This window comes from Arvicanthis niloticus, chromosome 14, assembly GCF_011762505.2.
Source record: "Arvicanthis niloticus isolate mArvNil1 chromosome 14, mArvNil1.pat.X, whole genome shotgun sequence".
NCBI classification, from domain to species: Eukaryota; Metazoa; Chordata; class Mammalia; order Rodentia; family Muridae; genus Arvicanthis; species Arvicanthis niloticus.
The window spans coordinates 35,617,168-35,639,336 of record NC_047671.1 but is presented as its reverse complement, the minus strand read 5'-3'; the positions used below and the strand labels follow the sequence as shown (position 1 = coordinate 35,639,336).

Sequence of the window (22,169 nt, the reverse complement as noted above, 5' to 3'; positions counted from 1 at the left end):
TAACTCTATTAAGGAGCCTTTTAGTTGTAAGAATTAGTCATTACCAAAGCCTACTGTAAAAGTTACAGACCTGAGCACACCTACTGCCTCAGGGCCTCTCAGTCTTTGCCTGTGCCAACAGCAAAGACATGTAGGTTTACTTACTCTGGATTAAACCTCCCCAACTGTGCCTGTTTGAGGGACAGAGAGTAGCTGGAAGGAAGCCTTACCTGTCTGATGTAAGATGATATAAAATAAAGGCAGAAGAATAGAAACCTGTAAAGTAGCCTCCGGGAGTGCTGGGTCATCTGCCTTCTAGGAGAGGAGTGTCTCGGAGAGGATGCAGCCCTGCTGTGAACAAGAGCACTGCAGTCTCATCAGCCCACCTGACATGTGCTACCAAGCAGCTTGCTTGTATTGAGGCTCACTAAAAGGGGTGGTGGTTGTTATCTTATCACCAAATATCTCCGGCTGCCTCATTCTTCATCTCAACCAGACAGTTGAATGTAGGTCAGTGTGCCATCTTTATTTTATCTGTACCAAAAAAAAAAAAAAAAAAAAAAAAAAAAAAAAAAAAAAAACTGTTTTAAGTATTAGTCTGGCTTTCCTTTCTGCCCTTCATTATTTCTCCTTGCTCGGTCTTTTCCTACCCTTCCCAAAATGGAGGGTAGTGTTACTCTAAAGAGTACCCTAGAGACCCACCACCGCCATGCTACATGGGCAGGCTATGGACACCTAGAGGCCTGCTTGCTGCCCCTCCACACAGCACAAACAGAGGCCTGCCAGTCTAGTGGCCCACCTGTAGCAGGAGCCACTACAATATGCAAGTATACGGTGGACAGATGGGAGAGAAAGACAAATGAAATGGTTTGAGCATTATGACAAGAGACAGAACTGGAGACTCTAGGGTGGAAAGGTAGCCTGTTGTGTAGCCAGCCCCACCACCCAAGGCCATGGTGAAGGCTCAGCCTATGCTGCCACTGAGAAAAGTGTCTATGTCCCTTAGCCATGCAGAGGCAGAGGGTGGTGTTGATAACTGTGGCTCATATTACCACTAAAGACCATGGGGAAGTCCCTGGTTGGGGCAGCCGCCAGGGACCACACAGATGTCCAGGAGCTGTGCAGAAATAGCCTCAGTCATCACTGGCTGCAGTGCTCTGGAGAGCTGGCCCCACCCCTCACCATTGGCAGCAGGCCCTGCATCTCTCCAGCTTCAGTACCCAGGAGAGTGGGCGGGGTACCTCACCAAGGGAACGCAACAACAGAGCTGGCCTTGATGGCCAACATCTACATCATCTGTGAACTGTTGGAGCCTGTGAAAGGGCCAGAGCTTTTGATCCGAAACTTCAGGATCTCTGTGACACAGGATAACCAGGAGGAGTCTCTGTGAAGATCCAATATTGATAGTGTCACAGAAGCCATAGACATCAAACCAAACCAATGACTCATTGCAGTGAACATTTGCAAGTGAAGATGTGTGGACAGGGGGGTATACTGTAGAACACTGACCCAGTACAGCTTCTACTGGAGATGTTTTCATGCTTTGTTGTTTTGTTAATTTTTCACTTGTGGTTTTTTTTTTTTTTTTAATTTTCTCTGGGGGGTTGTTTCAAGGGTAGAGGTCAGAGGGGATGGGGAGATGAGTGGGACTGATGTGTATGATGAGAAATTCACAAAAAAAAAATAAAAAGTATTTTTAAAAAAAAAAAGCAAAAGAGAATGCTCTTTTGCCAAATGGAAATGCATTTTGTGGTTGTATCATGATCTGAAAAGCACCATAAGATGACCCTGTATGATTGACTAGGATATTTATTACAGGATGCATGGACTCAACCATGGTCTGTCTCCCATGGACAGATCAGCACCTGACCACCTGATGATTTTCTTCTCCTACCATTACCATCTAGAAAGTCACATAGCAGGACAGAATTTGAGTTTGAAGATAAGCTATGTTCTTCCCACAGATGTCTCAAATATTAGAGATGTGTGTACAAGCGAGTACACGCTTATACATGTACATGAGTGTACACATATCACTTGTCCACTGGCTTAGTTCGGAAGCCCCTTCCTGTTTTGTTTTTTATTTTCTTTCTTTATTTTGTTTTGTTTTGTTTCTTTGTTTTTTTAGGGTAGTGGCAAACATATAAACAGTACCAGAAATGCCCAGTAATAAAATATCTGTCAGGGTTTATTTATTTTAATTTTCTGCCTTTATGACTATTGCTACTTTAATTAATTGGGAGTCAGTATATCATAGCTTTTTTTTTTTTTTTTTTTTTATCATTCTCCGCCTTGCAGTGGTAAGTATAGTTTCATCCTCTGGGGATTACCCCCTTGCACAGGAACCCACTGTGAGCATCACTTAAGTGAGCTGAGCGTGTCTACCTACATGGCCAAACTGTGTTCAGATTCCAATTAAATAGTATCTTCTTTTTTTTTTTAAAGCAGTTTCTAGCTCTAGCTGGAATTGTGGTGTCTCAACTCTCATTACAAACCCACAAAAGCCCACTGGAATCGCTGATGTATACAGTAAGTTCCGCCCAGTGAAGCGAGTTTCTCCACTGAAACATCAGCCAGAGACTCTGGAGAACAATGAAAATGACGACCAAAAGAATAATACAGTGGAATACCAGAAAGGAGGGGAGACTGACCAGGGCCCCCAGCCTGAGGAGCTCAGCCCTGAAGATGGAGTTGGGGGGTTGCCAGGCAAAGGCTCAGAGCCCAGCCAGGCACTGGGGGAGCTGGAGCACTATGACCTTGACATGGATGAGATTCTGGATGTGCCTTACATTAAATCCAGCCAACAGCTGGCCCCCCTCACCAAGGTGACTTCAGAGAAAAGGATTCTGGGTTTATGCACAACCATCAATGGCTTCTCTGCCAAAACCTGCCCTATCGCAAGCACTGAGAACTCCACACCCAACATGACTCCATTTTGTGTTCTTTCTCCTGTGAAAAGCCCTCACTTACGGAAAGCACCAACTGTCCTCCGGGACCAGCACAAGCTCTCTACAGAAGAATCCGAGAGCTCGCCTGCTCTGGGTAAATGTGGCCCTGTTTATGAATCAGAAAACCACAGTAAAGACTTCTTAAACAAGGTCTTTAGTGATCCCCATAGTCGGAAAATTGAGAAGTCTGGGCCAGACTGCAAGCTCAGATCCTTCCACCTGCAGTCCTCAACAGCAGGGGCCAAACCAGAGGAGCAGATCAACGGCATGAACTGGACCAATGCCCAAGGCACAGAAGAGAGGACTGAGTACCTGAAGAAAGTAAGAAGCATACTGAACATTGTGAATGAAGGACAGATATCACTCTTGGTGAGTAGTGTCTGTCCGTCTGTCTGTCTGATCTATAGACTCCATCTTATAATAGGATGAAGTGGGGTTTTTTTTTTCACATCTTCTTGTAAAGTTTCTTTAATTAGTTCTTTGAGACTTTCCCATAATGTGTTCTGACCATATCGCTCCCTTTGTTTTGTATCTTGCTAAATCTTTACCTGTGGCTTTAGTTGAGAGATGTGTGTTTTAAACTCTAAGGTTAGGAGGTTAAAATGGGACATGAATGGCCACAGCAGACTGTTAGTGCAATTTAACATCATTGTCTGAATTCAGCTTGGAAAAAAAAGACATTGAAACTAAAAGGAAAACAAAACAAAGGACCCAGCACTGACTTCCAGTTGAATCAAAATGCCTTTTTCCCCCTTCTGTTTTTCAAATGGTTCCCGTATTCTCCCTCCGGTTCTGTGAGGATGTCAGATTTTAGCTGATGGCAGACCTGCCAGATCTGTGAACAGAGAGGTCTCTGTTTCCCCCTGATCATTATTCAGAAGAGTTGGAGTGAGGGGTTTGGAAAGCATTTGCAGATACAGCTTCCCCTCGAGGTTGATTGTTCTCTGACCCACGAGGGGGGTTTTTACTTTGTTCCAGGGCTGCGTCTAGGGAACATGAAGAATTGTCTCCAAAGATTCCAGACACAGAGTTACTCGGTATAAGAAATGTCTATTGAAAAGCTCAGCTGAAAGAGCATTCCATCTGTTGCACTTTCCAGCTTCCAGACACTGATCAAATAGTAGCAAGCCTGGGCTCTCAAAGTCTCATTCAGGAAAAATCACTGTTTCATGGCATTGTGAGTCTCCATACTGCTCAGTGTACACAGATGAACTAGGATATGTGTGTCCTGTGATTACAAACAGGACACTATGGCTGAACAATTTTGCCAAATGAAGCCATAACTATTTTTCTTTTGAAAATATCTTCTCTGTTTTTGCTGGCTGCTTCCTCTAATTCTCTTTGGTTCAATCCTTTCCTTTGTCCCATATCTTAAGAAGACCCACATGCTAACACTGCTCAGCTGACCACTCAGCTCAGTTTACAGAAAGTATTCTACCAAACTTCATACTCAGAGGACTGAGTTTTAGGAGAGACAGGAAATATATATGTATAGAACCAAGTTTCCTCCAGATACCCCAGATACCCTGGGAGTCACTGGTGTGGAGAGGGTCCTGTGAAAGTACTAGTGACCACAACCATAAGGTACCATGCAAAAGTGAGCCAGCCTGGCAAGTCAAACACTCAAAACGAGTACTGCATTCATTCAACAAACCTATAACAGTCAATAAAACATAGCCCCATCCCTCCCACACTTAGCAGGGTGGTGACAGAGAAAGAGAAGTTATTGCTTATCATCAATTTCACCTCGGGTACCAACAAACAAACAAACAAACAAAAAACACAACTGGAAACCTTTACAGCTCATTGGTCCTAGCTCTGTGATCCTCTCTCATGCTGTCCCTTGAGAACGAATGTTCTAAAGCAGGGGTTCTCAACCTTCCTAATGCTGTGACCCTTTAATATAGTTCCTCCTTATTTTTGCTGCTACCTCATAACTGGAATTTTGCTACTCTTATGAAACGTAATGTAAATAATTTTAGAGATAAAGGTTTGCCCAGAGGGGTGGCAACCCACAGGTTGGGAACCACCGTCCTAACACATATTATAAACAGGACAAAATAGCAGGGGACTCTAACTAGATCATGAACTGTCCCTTCCCTGTGCCCAGAGGAGACCCTCCGTACTGTCTTGTTCTGACTTATTGATTGAAGCTTCTCTCACTCTCTGTACAGCCACACCTAGCTGCAGACAATCTGGACAAAATTCACGACGAGAACGGAAACAATCTGTTACACGTTGCTGCATCCAAGGGCCATGCAGAATGTCTGCAGCACCTCACGTCACTGATGGGTGAAGACTGTCTGAATGAGCGGAACACAGAGCAGCTGACTCCAGCAGGCCTGGCCATCAAGGTGACCGATTGGGGGCTGAGCTGCCCTAGCCTTTGTCTTTTGATTTGATCTCCTTTTTCTTTTCTTTTCTTTTCTTTTTTTTTCTTTTCTTCTTCTTTTTTTAAAGATATCTTGTGAGCTAAGCTATTGGAAGGGGGAGAGGAGAACGTGAGGTATTAAATAAACAGCAAATGAATGTGCTATATATAAAAAGTTAATCATTTCAATCACTACCACTCTGAGGTTCTGATGACATTCCAGTTTGTTATCCAACAAACATAAACTCCAAACCGTCCACAAAAGAGAGAAGACAATGACTGCCTGCAGAATTTTTTCATTATACATAGTGATTGCATTTTGGATTCGTACCCCACCTGGCTCTCTCAGAGACTGTGTCAATTTTTCCTCACATGGGAATAAGGAGCAAGGAGAATCAGATAAAGGTGTGCAATTAAAGGGAGGCTAGCACTTGGAAGTTTCTCTTAATAATGTGGGCTTTTAATGGATCAAATCTGAGTTTAAATGTCAACATCAAAAAACTGAGGATTTTACTTTAGCTTTCCAAGATAGCACATTATGCTATCTGTCATACACAAGCACGTACAAATTAATGACAACTGGGATGGAGTTAAAACCTGGACCATAAAACACACATACATACACATTCCCACACACGAACCTTTACTGCAGTAAGAGCATCTGAGATATAACTCATCATGAAAAGGTTAGCTATTAAACTAAAATGACTGTTAGGATCTTTGTCAGATAAGTGTAGAATTCAGTTGTATTTATTAAGAAGCCAGAAGTGAAGTTCGAAGAAATCTAATGCATCTTGTAATTCTTCATACAGATTGCTTTACATAGTAGTTACATCGTCTAAAAGCCAAATAGCATCATTTTTATAAATAGCATTGCATAGGTATTGAGTAGGGGAACTGTCTGGCTAAATAAACCCACTTGTGAATTCACTAAAGAACACATTACAGTTTAAAAAAAAAAGTATCTATCCTAACCCTAATATACCTTATATGCAAAGTTTATTATTATTATTTTTAGCTGTAATCCATTTACTTAGTCAGAAAAGCTTTATATATCAAAAAAAAAATGTTGTTTTATTTAACTTTGCTCCATGGTAAAGTGTGACTCCAAATTTGCATGGTAAATATTTGTTACAAAGAAACCTAGGATACCAGGGATGTCCTTTTCCTTGGTTGTAAATGGTCCCATATCAGATCAGAACTGAGTTTACTGCAACCAAAGTAAAAGAAGAGAAACTGAATCTAAAGAAAAAACTCATCTCAGTAGAGTTGAGTTCTGTGTACCAACGCCAACAGGTACTATGTTATTAGGTACTGGAGGTAAAAATTTGAATAAGACATAGTCCCTATTCCTAAAGAGATGATACACCTGGTGAGTAAGACAGGTACCTTGGTTACTGGTGATAAGAGTGTCAGATGACAAAGTCAGTATCTAGTCCTGTGATGTAGTCCAGTGAATGATATGGGTAGCAGGTTGTCATTCATAGGCATATATGTCAGATAGCTTTATAATGACAGATATCCTCATAGTGACAGATATCCTTATAATACCAGTGAATGTTGGCCCCTGCCATATTTATAGACTGTCTTACGGGTTTATTAAATGTAGTTCTCATTAGTTTTCCTAACTGATGGTGAATGACACAACATTCCCTCATTATGTAACTGGATGAAAGCATATCTTCTCTTAATTGACATACCCTAGTCGGTTGTTTTGCTAGATTAAAAGTTTTAGACCATGAAAGTTCATAAGCAACAGAGTTGCCATTAATTCAACCCTCGTTGTGAGCAGCTAACATGAGGTGTTGGCTTATCGGGAAACTTGAGCAGCACAGCTGTCACCAAGGAGTCATGACACAAGCTTACATGGCACTTTGAGTTTTAATTTGATGAAAAAAAGAAAACACATCTAAAACCCACAAGGCCAAAAAACTCTTCTAGATTTGGGGTCTTGGGCTTCTGAAAGATGGAGGATGTATTCTGTATTCTTCTGCTCCATCCTTCCATCTGTATTGGCATAAACAGTAAGCACAAGTATTTCATGAAAGCGTCTCTCCCTTCCCAATGTGACTTGATACCTGCAGTTCATTCAGTGTCCTTTGGTCAACACAGAGATGAAACTGAGATCCTAAGACACCACCAGTCTTCTGTTTTAGGGCCTTGTTTTCAACACATGAAGCAACTGGTATTTCACCCCCATTAAACAGTTCTAAGGGGGAGCTGGAGAGGTGGCAAAGTAGTTATGAGCACTTGCTGCTCTTGCAGAGGACCTGGGTTCAGTTCCCATCGCCCACTTAGTGGCTCATAACTCACTGTAACTTGGGCTCCAGGGGAGCTATCTCTAGCTTCAGGATGCATGTGCACATATAAGCACACATACACAATTAAGTAAATCTTTAAAAATAAAACAGCACCAAGCATGCTGTCTGTTATTAATGACAAACATACTTGGTACAAGTGGTCCAGGTTTCTTGCATAGCATGTCTCAGAAGTTATCCAGAGACAAGATAGGATCAAAAGATCATTCTAAAGGAGGCTTTAAAGTCCTAACAGTGCTTACAAACACCACTTTCTCATTCTCAGACTCCTTAAAAAGATCACAGTTATGTCTATTCCATTACCTTACAGACCTTACTGTGTGTTTTCCAAGGGACTCAGGAGTGGCTGCTTTGGGTGTTTGTGCCCTTTGAAAATAGCTAAACAAAGTCATTAGGAAAAAAGAGTTCTAAAGGGTCTGCTTTCTAGTGCAGTCTGTTCTCTAAAATAGAATTGGCACAAGAAATTATTTTAGGACCTGAGTAAACATGGAATCAAATCGTTTGTTTGTTTGTTTGTTTTTTGTTTGTTTGTTTTGACTTTTCATTTGGTCATTCTGATTAAGCCTAAAGGCAATGTGGTCTGGTGATAACATGATGTCACACACACCCTTACATATATAGAGTTAACGTTCAAATAACTCCAAGCCCAAACTTGGGCAGACAAAAGAATCAGAATCCTGTCGGAATTTAATAATGATTTTTTTTTTTGTATTCTTGTTACTTGCATTTAAGGCAAGTCATTTTGGTTTCAAACACGGGAAAGAGAAATAATATTTCTTTCTATTCTTTGGATAGTATTTTATTTGTTTAAATGCTACCCACTTAAATTCAATAAATTGTAGAGGATTGAAATACAAGCTTACATACACACTTTACCCATAAAAAAAAAAAAAAAAAAAAAAACACAATTAGAAACTAACAACAGAACAAAAAACTGGGATATTTACAAGTTCGTAAAATTAACCCATCCTAAACCAGTCAGCAGACAAAACTGAGAATGATTAGGGTGTATGGGAATGAAAATACAGCATACAGCTGCCTTTACAGGAAGCATCTATATCTCTGCTTACAGGTAGGCAGGGAAGATGGCGGGTCAAGGAGGCAGGAGGGGGGACGGGGCGGGGCAGGGTGGGGCAGGGCAAATGGGCAGGGCAAGGAGGAAAGTTTCAGTCAGACACTTTAGGAACTAGAGAGAAGTAAGACAAACGTAGTCAAGAGCAAGCAAAAGAAAGGAAATAACAGGATATAAAGTAGGGAAATGGAGACTAAAACAACAGTAAAGAAAACTAACAAAGCTAGATGAGGCTTTATGAAAAGGTAGGAAAAAAACCTTAAATTTAGTTAGAAAGAGAGAAAGGGGAGGGGAAGCATCTCTGTTTACTAGAACTAGAGGCATGGCCTCTTGTTTCTGTGTTCTGCCTGCGTGTATAGTAACTTGTGCAAACTGTCTTGCTTCTTGTTTGATCAAGATGGCTCCCATTTCTTTTTTCATTCAGAAAGAATGAAGTGAATGATTTAATGGGATGACAGCCTGGGCACAGTTACTGAACCCTGGAGCCTGGAGAGAGAGTAGTCACAAGAACCTGACACAAAGTGCCGAGCTGAAAGGCAAGGCTCACTTTGACTCATGACCAGTGGAGAGCGCGGGCTAGCCACAGCTCAAGAGCCAAGAACAGAAGAGACCTCAGACTACCACTGTTTTTCTGGTCTCTGGCTGCTAATGTGTGTTACCCAAACCCAGACAGAAGCCAGGATGTCAGACAGACACCCCAAAAAGACCAGCCCCCCAGGGCAGCAAGGAGCACATTACCTGGTCATACCAATAAAGGAGCGTGCCATGTAATGGTGAAGACACATGCTGAGATGTGTTTTTCCACAATTTTGTCCTTGTACAAACACCACAAAGAATGTTTACATAAACATGATATAGGCCTGCAGTGTGGTGTTAACGCAGTTAGTAGATGGTGAACATGAAACGCATGTGGGCACGGCTGGCATAACACAGCCTCCTGCTTTACGGTAAACTCTTTGTCATAAGCAGGATTGCAGGCTAAAAGAATGAAAAGCAGCCTAGTACAGTAAACACATAAACCAGTAGCACAGATGTTTGCTGTCGAGTGTAATTATGATTTTTACGAGACCTTCATACTACACAGTCATGTAGCATATCCCTGTAGCTCCAAGGACAGAGTAACATGTTTGTCAGTGCGTGAAAGTGTGCCTGTGTGTGTGTGTGTTTGTATGTGTGAGTGTGTGTGCGAGAGAGTCGGTGTATGTGTGTGAGATAGATCAGTGTGTTTGTAAGTGTATATGAAATATGTATGTGAATGTGAGCATGTGTGAGAGAGTCAGTGTGTGTGTGTGAGTGTGTATGTGTGAGTGTGTGTATGAGAGAAAGAGCCAGTGTGTGTGTAAATGTGTGAAAGAGTCAGTGTGTGTGTGCATGTTATCTGAATGTGTGTGGGTCAATGTGTGTAAGGGTGTGTGCATGTATGTGTAAATTGTGAGTTGGTGTGTGCATATGTGTGTGAGTCAGTTTGTGTATGCATGTTATTTGAGTGTGTGAGTGTGTATGTACGTGTGTGTGTGTGTGTGTGTGTGTGTGTGTATGTGTGTAGTTGGGAATTCCTGACTTGGAATCCTGTTATTTAAATAGACGATGAAGGAAGGAATTGCCTCTCCTGTCTTTCTCTTACCTTTACATCTTGACAGGTTAAGATTCTAAACTAAAGAGAAAATAATTGTTAGATGCTTCTCATTTGTAGTCTCTCCCTGGCTCCATAAACACTGACCCTTCCTATGCTCACACCCCACTGTATGCAAGCGAGACAGGCAATTAGTGGCCTCACTTGTCTCACAGAGTCTCTAGGAAAATCCAAGAGAGGGTAGAGTGTGGTGAATGTTGGGTTCATCAAGCCTCTACTGCATCTCATTTTACCTTGGCTAGGAAGGTACTGTTGCTGCTGTCTGCATGTGAGACAGTTGCAAACCCTGAAGCTAAAGTAACTGTGACTAAGTTGTGGACCGAGACTCATCTAGTCTGTGTGAGTGCTGATCAGATTGTGACACTCAGTATTCTGTGATAGTTACAGACAGTACCGTATACATGAACTGCAGTGTAACTATTTCCATGCCTTGTTGCTGTTCTGAAAGGCTTGCAGTGCTGAGAACAAGATGCCAGTGAGGACTATAGATGATAGAGAATTTAAACTCCAAAAGCATGAGAGTCATGTGACTTCATAAAGAGGGTGCCCTCTTCTGGTGTGTCTGAAGACAACTACAGTGTACTCATATACATAAAATAAACACATAAATAAATCTTAAAAAAACAAATAATGAATGGTTCTTCTGTAACAACATTTTTACCTTGCAAACTTTTGATTGTTCGACTAATTAAAATACGTGCCCTGGTTACTTAATGGAAATTGTTATTTCAAATAAAAATGTGTAAATTTTGCATGAAAAATATGATAGTGTTTTATTTGAAAACGAGTTGCTCTGCCTAATAAACTATAAGTGATTGGGGCTCGAGAGATGTCTCAGAGATTAAGAGCAGTGGCTGCTCTTCCAGAGGACCAGGGTTTGATTTCCAACACCCAGAGGACAGCTCACAGCTGTCTATAACTGGAACTCCAGGTTTAGGGGATCCAATACCCTCTTGTGGCCTCCTGGAACACCAGGCTTGCATGTAGTTTGCGGACATACATACAGATGAAACCCTAATACACATAAAAATAAATCAATCTTTAAATAAATTTAATTTTAGATGATAGTAACTGATCACTAGTAATACTGTGTGTTGTCCTGAATATGGAAAAATGGAATGTTCTGATGTTTTTGGTAATATGAAGGAATTTACGACCTTGGAAACCAGTTTGGAAGCTTTTCATAAGGTCAAATATATACCTACAACAATCTTGGAAATTCTAATTCCAGAGCTGGGCATAGTGGCACATGCCTTTAATCCCAGCATGTGGAATGTAGGAGGATGTCTGTGAGTTTGAGACCATCTTGGACAGGCAGAACTAAATAGAGAGACCTTGTCTCAACCAAAAGGAAGAAAGAAAGAAAGAGAGAGAGACAGAGAGAGAGAGAGAGAGAGAGAGAGAGAGAGGAAGGAAGGAAGGAAGGAAGGAAGGAAGGAAGGAAGGAAGGAAGGAAGAAAAGTTTAATTCCAGGTATCCATCCTAGAGAAATAAAAACATTTCCAAAAAGACATAATTATATTTTAATTTCAAAAATTAAAAAAATATATTTGCAGCACCTTAGATAACTCTGAGTATTGTGGTAAGTGAAAACAAATACGAAAAGGCTCAGAGTATCTGAGCTTATTTTGCTCAGGGCCAAAAGGAGGATGAAAGCCATGGGGTGCTAGAAACTGTTGGAAATGTTGCAGTGTTGTTAATTTGATTGGGGTTAGAGTAGTGTGTGTGTGTGTGTGTGTGTGTGTGTGTGTGTGTGTGTGTGCATATATATTCAAAAATAATCAACTTTATACTGACAAATATATTTTACAGTATGTAAGTTATGCCTCGATAGAGTGATTTCATTCATTCATTGTTTACAGCCTAGGGATCAAACTCAAGGCCTTGCATGTACTAGGTAGGTACTCGACCACAAAGCTCAACAGAATGATTTTCAATAAAACTGATTATAATCATATAGATGAATGCAAGTAAAAATTCCCGCACTGATTCAGAGCTAAACCACAAAGCAGGACTGTAACAGGTCTTATCTTTATATTTCAGGTAAATACAAGCCAGACACCAAAGCCAACATTCATATATCTTCCCATGGTAAAAAGTACAACCCTTGTGATACTTGCTAAACTTTGGTAATCTTGAATTTCTTTCTTCTTGTCTTCTTAAAATCTAGAATGGTCAGCTGGAGTGCGTGCGCTGGATGGTAAGCGAGACAGAAGCCATTGCAGAACTGAGCTGTTCCAAGGACTTCCCAAGCCTCATTCATTACGCAGGCTGCTATGGGCAGGTATGGAATTTCTATGTATCTTCGCTTACATGTCTACTTAGTTTTTATTATTAGGTCATCAAAATCAAAACATAACATCATAAATAAGTTCATAGATTTTTATGAACATTGATGTTTACTGTAATATTTTATAATGAAGACATGTTTAAAACAACCTAGAGATCTCAAGGCATAAATAGTGAAGGTAATTATATTCATACAGTAGAATTTTATGGGAAAGTATTAATTACACAGTGCCAATAAAAATATATAATGTAAAACTTTTGATGTAATTTGGTACCAACTTTAAATTTTGTAGGAAAAGAAACGGAAAGTAAGATAAGAAAAAAAAAATACAGCCCAACTTAGTTCCAGTCATCTTTATGAAGAATGGAACTATAATCGCCTTTCTAAAGGTTTTTTTTTTAATTTGGCATTTTTCTATTTTTTTATAATGAATATTTTTAACATTGATCACAAAGAAAAATCGTAATGATTTGTTGAGCACAAAACCAAACCCCAAGTCTTTTTAATAAGGCATCGATCAAAGACGCCTCATCAGGACAAGGAGCAGCAGGCAGATTAAGTGCAAGACTCTCAGAACTAATCTCTGCATGGGTGCCTGTGAGATGCCCCATGAGTAAAAGCACTGACTTCAGTAAAAGCCTACTTCAATCCCCAGAGCCCGAGTGTAGAAAGGAAAGGGCTGACTCCAGAGAGTTGTCTTCCATCCCACAAGGGCATACACGTATACATACAGACTGATAAACTAAAAAAAAATGAGTTTCTACATTAGAAAACTCTTGCCATAATGTGCTGATGTACACAGAGCTCAGTCCTAGATTGTCTCCACCTCCCATTGAGGGCGATAGTTATAAATTATCTTTTAAAAATACTGAAATGACAAAATGTCAATCTCAAACTTTAAAAAAACAACAACAACAACAAGGAAATCAGTATAGTATTAAAATAGATCTAATCAAATTGTGGCAAAGCAAATTGCTTCTCATGTATCTAACCAGACCCTCTTTGGCTTCAGAGATGTTCCCAGTGGCAGTAAATGCTGTGTGGCCGATAAGAAACCATGCTCTTTGTTTGAGCATGGCAATCCCATTTCTTAAAAGGCCAAAAAAATGTTGCCATAGGTTTTCTTCCCCTTTTGTACTATTGTTTGCTTTTTGAGATAAGATAGCCTAGACTATCCTGGAACTTATTACAGGCAGGTCTCAATGATCTTCCCACCTCTGCTTTCTGAGGTTAGAAGTGTGTACCATCATGCCCGAGTTGGTCTTTCTATAGTAGTAACCATACTAGCTGAAAGTTTGTTCTGTTCCAGAGCATCATCAATTAATATAACACATAAATGAATAAAGGTAGATAGAGCGTATGTATATAGACACACACACACATACACACATATGCATATACACGCCCTTTGTGAGTCAGACACACATATAGATGTTTCCTGCGTGTGACCTGCTTCAGGCCACTGGATTTTATGTAAATTATCTGACTCTCAAAGCAATCCTATAAGAGCTTATTTATTCCAATGGATAAAGAAACTGAAAGTGGAAAGTTAAATAAATGGTTTATACATTGTCTAATATCTATTAAGAATAAAAACTAGATTTCCAGTCCTGTGTCTTCAGAACCAGAGTTGCTTTGTCTGTATCTGCACTGATGGGTATTGAATGCCATTGGTAGAGCAGAAGATGACTTTCTATAATTTTATTTAACATGTGATAGCTGGAGTACCTCACACAGACCATTGAAGTAAGAAGCTGTCCAAATGCATGAAATTTAAAAAAAAAAAAAGATCAGGAAGAACATTGAAATTTTCAATAATTCACTGTCTTTAAAATATCAGAATTACACAATTGTTTGCACTGTCTCACCCACTGTTATAAAAACAGCCAATAACAATTATTAGACAAATAGCAAGAATATGTTACTGTTGTACTTTTACTAGAAATTTCAAAATTTCTCCAGTATCTGACTACAGCTAACCTTCATAAGTCATTTTTGGTATTGAGAAAATGTATTAAAGAGTGTGATCAATGGCTTTAAGTCTCTGATTTCATTTGCTCATTCAAAGCCTAATTGGATCTTTCGGGTATTTGTAGAAAGACTGCATAGCTGGGCCCAGGAAGGGAGAGAAGAAAAGCTCACAGGCACGTTCTGAGGCTCTGGGCAAATGACTGGGCATTCAGCGTTCCTCAGGGAATTGTCAGTTAGATGCCAGTTTCTTTATTCAAGTCTCACAGCATGTTTCTCAGAATTCTTAGCTGTGGAATAGAACAAAAGGACATGCCCCTTGTGGAAGGACTGCAGGAGCTGCTGCTTACTGAGCTAAAATCCGAGGGAAAGGTGGAATCTAATCTGGTGACCTATCTCAGCCATTAGCTTCACGCTGGGATTCATCCTGAGGTGGTTCTGGGATAAGATGCATTTGTATGACATAAAATGCAGATTTGAGGGAAGCCATCCAGTGGTACCCTTCAAAGAACAGACTACCCCCAACCCCGTGGAAAATATAGAGGCACATTTGATCTGCCAATTCTGTCCAGTGACATCCTCCATCCGCCACTGCCATTTATGTAACAGCTAGCCTGCAGAGCAGCTGAACTTGGAACCGTTACAAGGCTAATATTTCCACAAGGAAGATTGCTATTGAACAGTTTTCTAATGGATTCAGTACATGCAAGCCTTTCTCTGCCGGGCAGGCACTAGAGTGTGTTCTGATTTTGTTTCTTTGGTAAATACCTTTGGAAAGGATAGGACCAACGAAAGAAAACCGCTCTCTGCTTCCTCTGTGCTTGCTCTCTGCCCTCCTATAGATCTGTAAAGAACAGGCTCTGGTTGACTCCCAATTTGTGTCCTTTTTCTTGTAAAAGTTACCTTTAAAGATTCCAATATCACAGGGTGGCCAGCAGTTTTAGTGGACTCCTGGAGTGATAGATTGTTAGGTGATAGGAATTGATTTTCCTCATCTTGACACTTGAAGTCTCCGAGGGTGCAATTATTTCACTGTCTGACTATCCCTAGCAGAACTAGCTACAGGGGACCATGAAGATGAAAGCCTGGGGGGACTGGAGGAGCAAGTCAGGGGTGTCCTTGCATAGGCCTGCTCTCCCTCCCCAGTAGGGAAGCTGCTGGCAGAACAACAAAGGAGACAGATCTGTGTTCCTTCGAAGCCATCCTCTGTGCATAGCTTAAGCATTTAATTCAAACATGAAGATTCAGGTCACTGTGCCCAGACTCTTGAAGCAGATATCCTGCCTGCAGCTGCTGTGGGACACGTCAGCCTGTCCTGCCTTGGTACATGGTCTAAGGGGCTGTGTGACACGCAACATCAAATCTGTGACTCCTTTTGGTTTCTGAGTCTTTCGTGGGCCCTGTAGTCAAAATGTTCTACAGAAGCAGCTTACCTGCATCACGCTGCACAGCTGTGCATTGTGCCTAGCCTTCATTTTAAACATTGGTCCGGAGAAAGTTTGGTGTATTTTAGAGTCTCCTTTTGAATGGAGAAAAGGCTCACAGAATCTTGTAAATGATCGCAGGCAGCAAAAGGCCTGCTGAGAAGGAGGGTGTATCCACATGCTGCGGCGCTGTTCTGGGATTCACTTTAATTAGGGAAATATTCCCTCCTAGACTTTATTATTTCATTGGTCATTGTTTCACGGTCAACGGGGCAGACGTAAACAAGCAATCTGAAAGATCTGTTGTTGGCGATGAAGGAAAAGTAGAGAAAACTATTCGTGTTTCATTTTTGTGCTGTTTTGCTTTTGGTTTTTTGTAAGTCTTGCTGTGTAGCATAGGCTAATGGAGACTTGGGATCCTCCCAATTTAGTTCCCCCCAAACCTGGGATTGCGATTGGCAGAAAATCCTTTGATTAGCATGAGCATAAACCTCCAAGCAGTAATGATGGGAAGATATTACTAACCCAGAGCTCCACAGCCTGCAGGCTGACAGTTAACCAGAGTTCATCTGAGCCTAAAGTCACTATAGGATCATGCCAGCTAGAATCAGGGAAATGAGCAATTGTGGGAATCTGTGCTCAAAAGATGGAAAACAGAGTCACAAAGATTATTGAGCCTACTTCCAGGTGTCTGGGGTTTAATCCTACGGAGTCCTCGATTTGCATGCAAGTACATAGAAAGAATAAAAGCAAGGAATTCAAATCAAGACAAGAGAAGAGAAAATAGAGGGTCTCCTGTGCCTTTGTGTCTTTATCTATAAGACAGGACGAGGGTACTTTCCTCATAGGGAACCTGAGGACTTAATGAGGAAAAGCACACTGCCCAGTCAGGTGTACTCATTCAATAAATGTTGGCTGCTATGGCAACTGGACATATTCCAATTGGTTGATTTTATTACTATCAGTGTAGTTTATTTACTTATTTTATTTTAAGTAAAGTATAAGACAAACTTACCAAGGAATTAGTTTAGCCTTGACATGTTTAATCAATTCCTACATGCGTCTTTCCTCCCATACATCTTGGTCCCTGTATCCTACTTTACTTTTCAATAAATGATTAATTATTATTATTATTGTAAAATTATTAATGACTTTTTTTTTACATTTTCATGTCTAGATAGATTGGTTGAATCTCTAAAGTGACACTGTATTTTGTCTGATAATCTATTGTTTCAAACAAAGCTGACCCCTTCTGCTTGCACCACAAACTATAGAGATTTTATTGATACCAGTAATAAAACTGTGACATACATTTCAATTAAACTTTTATTAGACTTTGTTCAGCACATCTTATAAATTGCATGTATTAATTGCCTCTTTAAAGGGCTTGCATTGCCTTTGGGAACACTTAAAATGCAATGTTAAAACAGGTTATCCAAAGACCAGAAAATCCTCACAAGAGGAAATCAGTATATGAGAGAAGTTCTTGGTCCATAGATGTAAGTTGAATGCATACATAGATATGTCGATGGCTGGATGTGTAGGTAGGTTGATGGATCAATGGACAGATTTCATATTAAAAAATTATTCTTCAAAACAGAAATAATACAGACAAGCTTCTTTATCTATGTGACTGCTTTGAATGTTCTCTGAAAGCAATACTTACCAAAAATGAAGATCTGATATTGCATTCTTCTACCATGTTCTCCTGCAAGGAAGGAGGAAAAACAACACAGACAGATAGATAGACAGACACATGGTGAGAGGGGGGACAGAAGGAGGGGAGGGGGAAATGGGGAGAGGAAAAGAGAAAATTGGCTAGGAGGGGTTGTAGACATCATTAAATATGTATCTAGTCCATATATGCATCAATGAAGGCTTTCGTAGTTGGATAAATGGCCATTATCTCTCCTGCTTATGTTTTGATGCATTTGTCAAATAAGTCACCATTTTATGCTAGGACTCTGCATCTTTATGTGCCCCAGAATCAGACCCCAATTTCTCAGATAATGGGTGTTAAAGATTTTATGTGAAAACCAGGATAACTAGCCATCTTCACATCTATTTTGAAATTCATTCACATAATCAGAAGACCACTTATATTATCCCTTTGAGTAGTACCCATCCAGATGGTATGACAAACAAGTTTTTATTGCTTTACAAAATAGAGTATAAAGGTCAATTGCCTTATATTAATATTGTATATATTTTTAGTTTTATAAGCTTTTAACAATTAGATTTTATATGGTGCCTTTTTCAAATATATATTTTGTTGTTGTTTGTTTTCTCATTCCTCCCCCTTAAGCCAACTTACCCCAGTATCTTCCATCCTACTCTCATATCACATGTGACCCTTTGACCTTTTGTCCCCCTCTCCTTTCCTTTGTACTTCTTGTTCTATTCTCATGGTCTTTTATCTAATTTCCTATGAAAGAACTGTACTATAAAAAACAAAAAGCAGAATTTGAGGTACCCGGCAAAACACTGATCTGAGTCAGTAAAAATGCTTCTGCCTTGTCTTAGTTAGAGTTTCCATTGTTGTGAAGAGACAACGTGACCAGGACAACACTTAATTGGGGCTGTCTTACAAGTTCAGAAGTTCAGTCCATTATCGTCAAGGCAGGAAGCATGGCAGTATTCAGGCAGATATGGTGCTGGAGTAGGAATTGAGAGTTCTACATCTTCTAAAGGCCAATAGGAGAAGACTTGCTTCCAGGCAGCTAGGAGGAGGGTCTTAAAGCGCACATCCGCAAAAACACACTTCCTCCAAGAAGGCCACACCTACTCCAACAAGGCCACACCTTCCAATAGTGCCACTCCCTGAGCCAAGCATATTCAAACCACCACATGCCTGTGTGAGTCTTAGGTAAGGTCTCCAACAGCCACTACAAGAAAAGATAAGTGGCTATTGTTTAGCTGGTACTGGCTCAGAACACTCAGGAGGCAGGGCAACTTTCTTTCCTCACACAGCCCTTGCCTGTCTTATTCTACCTGACCCTTTGCCAAGGGCCCTACATTTTTCTCTGCATTACCACATCTAGGATAATTCCTAGACTCAAAAAAAAAAAGTCATATTCTATGGCAGACAATCCCATTACTAAAAGTCAAAACACTATAATTTTGGTGTTTGTGCAGGAAGAATGGGCTACACTAGAACATTCAATTGAATCTGAAAAGTAGAAAAAATTGCATGACAAGACATTTTATTAATAGGACATTTCAAAATACCTTCAACTCTTTTGAGCTTTACTTGCTAAAGGAAGCCAGTAGAAATCAGACAATATTTCTCACTCTCCTGGATAGTTTTATGTCAACTTGACACAAGCTTAAAGTCATCTGGGAAGAAGAAATCTCAACTGAGAAAATACCTCAGTAGTATCTGGCTGTAGGGCATTTTCTTAATTAGGGATTGATGGGGGAGGACCCAGCCCAATGTGGATGGTGCCATCCCTGGGCTGATGGTCCTAAGTTCTACAAGAAAGCATGCTGAGCAAATCATGGGAAGCAAGACAGTAACCAGCACCTCTCCATGGCCTCAGCATCAGTCTCTGCTCTGATTTCCTTGGTGATGGACTATGATGTAGAAGAATCCCCAACTTGCTTTTGGTCATGGTGTTTTGTCTCAGCAATAGTAACTCTGACTAAGACACTTCTGGTTTTCTAATTTATAAAACACGGTTCAGTTGGATGATTTCCTATAAGCTCTTCCAATATTCAGTTTTAAGAGTCCATGGTTTATCATCCTGGAACAAACCAAGTCACCCCAAGCTTGAAAATGACCTACTGAAGAGGTCTTGTTCTGTGTTTGGTGAGACTGTCTTTTTCATCTGTCAGTAGCATCTTTAATCTTGATGTGCTTGGACTCATTGAGATTTTGTTTTTGTTGTTGCTTTTGAGCCTTCATTTTTGTTTTGTTTATGGAGAAAGGGTCTCTCAGTGTACCCTGGCTGTCATGGAACTTGCTATGTAGACTAGGCTGGCCATGAAGCCATATAGATCCACGTGCCTCTGCCTCCCAAGCTCCAATCCACTGACAATTTTTAAATGATACCCAGGGAAGCAAAGACAAGGGTGTCAGATCTCCTGGAGGTAGAGTTCCAGGCAAATGAGGGTGCTAGCAACTGAACTTGGGTCTCAAAAAGCAGTGGTCACCCTGAGCTACCTCCCTAGTCCCCTTGTTGACATTTTTTAAAGTGCTAAGATTGCATAACACAATAATCTGTTTCTAAGTAAAAGAAATCTAGTATTTTACCCCTAGTTAACTAGGAAAGTAAAACAGCCATTCTATTGCCTCAAGGACATGAAAACATTCCCCATTCTGGTCCCAACATCAGCTCCAATTTCTGTGAGCTGGCCTTTGAAGAAGAGAGTTAAATCTATCAGGATTTTCTTCTCCAATTTCTAAATCTCAACTTGAGTCTCTAGGTTCAGCCTCACCTCATTTTTGAGGGGACCCTTGACTCTCTACCAAGCTCACTTACACCTGCAGCTAGTATTCCCCCTTGATCTCCTGGGTAAATTCTTGCTCAGATGTAAGAATCACTTCCACCTTTCTCAACTTGTCCCCAGCTTGCTTGCTTGGACAGAGTGTGGCACAAACATTTTGTCTGTCCTCTGTGTCTCATATATCTTAGTGAACAGTGCCCTGTTCACCAGCAGAGAGAAAACATTGAAAGGAGTCGGCTGTTTGGATCCAACATTCCTTTAGCAGATTAGCTGGCATGTTCAAAAGATGAAGGCAAATTTAATCCAAAAAAAAAAAAAGTATAAGAAGTTCATGACCAGTCAGAACAAATAACCAGAGGAGGGGGGGGGGGGGGGGCAAAAATCCTTTGAAAGGTTAAGGAGGAAAAAATTCAAGGCTATTTCAAACACATGATCATCTTTTTAAATGTCACCTTCCACCCACTCAGCTTCACGCTGTTGTTTTTACCATTCCCATTCCTTTAAACTTTATATTTAATTCCTCTATTTTAAAACAGTGAAACCCCATCTCCTCACTTTCTCCAAAAGCCATGGCTTAAAAATACCACAAGTCATTCGGTGGGTGACCCACAAACAGATTATGATGAAATATCCTGGCTGCTTGCTCTAGGGCTCTGCTTTTGAAAGATTTGGTCTCTGGGCCTTTGGTCCCTTCCATTCAGTGTGACGAAAAAGAAATCATAGTACTTTTAAAACACTACCTGCCTTTGGTCAGAAACAAAGACAAGAAGTTCCTGCTTTGTCTCAGCAAGGTTATCTTGTACTCAACAGCTTAGTGTGTTGATTCATGTCCAGTGATTCAGGATGTTCAAGATCAGGAGTCATGGATTTGTAATGTAAATTTAAGAGTAAATGGAGTTGTCTCTAGTCTAAAACCTTGTGATAATCAGCTTGAAGCATACAAGCAGCTTAACAGAATTGAAAGTATTGCCTTAAGAGACTTGAATCAAAAGACCTGGATTTGCATTCCAACTTCAGATCTGTCTAGGTATGTGAGTGTGAGGACAGAGACTTTCTGTGAATGTTTTCCCCTTTGGTATCATAAGTAGCAAGACCATTTCCAAAGTGACTACCCACTTTCAAAATCCTCTATGTGATCCTCTTTCTCATTTAAGTTAGACCTATAACTTTTCAATACACACTAAATGGGAATCTTCTTTTAATATAATAAGTAATATTTGATGCTACATACTGCTCATGAGTTAAAAATGCTCTTTCCTTCTGTCTTTATATTCAACTTCTCTGCACAATAGTCCACTCATTCCAAGTACTCTTATGTTTATAGGAAAAGATTCTTCTGTGGCTTCTTCAGTTCATGCAAGAACAAGGCATCTCATTGGATGAAGTGGACCAGGAAGGCAATAGCGCTGTTCATGTCGCCTCACAACATGGCTACCTTGGATGCATACAGGTACATACCCTGCTGTTTCAAAGTCAGGAAGGGGTATCTTGAGAAACAAAACAGGGAGATGGGAAGAAGATAGGAGAGAAGGAAGGAAGGAACCATAGTGGGAAGGGGGGGATTTTGTTCTTTAGGAAAACACTAAATCAGCTTTTGTGTTATAGACTAGGGGTGGCATGCTAGACAATAGTTTCCTTTCTCTGTGGTAAAACTGAACTTCACAAATGCACTCAAAAGGCCCAAAGTTAGAAAAGTTAGGCAATTGGTCCGCTGGGCCTT

The 22,169-nt window shown here is 40.4% G+C and overlaps 1 protein-coding gene across 6 annotated transcripts in view; it reads left to right on the top strand.

Annotated features, from left to right (window-relative positions):
* Positions 1 to 22,169, top strand: part of Sncaip (synuclein alpha interacting protein) — a 140,036-nt gene that overhangs the window by 97,560 nt on the left and 20,307 nt on the right. For 5 of the 6 annotated variants that reach the window (XM_076912654.1, XM_076912653.1, XM_076912651.1 and 2 more), the window contains exons 4-7: positions 2,425 to 3,296; positions 5,102 to 5,281; positions 12,492 to 12,605; positions 21,774 to 21,899. In XM_076912654.1, coding sequence (XP_076768769.1) covers positions 2,425 to 3,296; positions 5,102 to 5,281; positions 12,492 to 12,605; positions 21,774 to 21,899 — 1,292 coding nt within the window. The remainder of the gene's footprint in view (positions 1 to 2,424; positions 3,297 to 5,101; positions 5,282 to 12,491; positions 12,606 to 21,773; positions 21,900 to 22,169) is intronic. The other variant, XM_034518086.2, reaches the window with a different exon arrangement.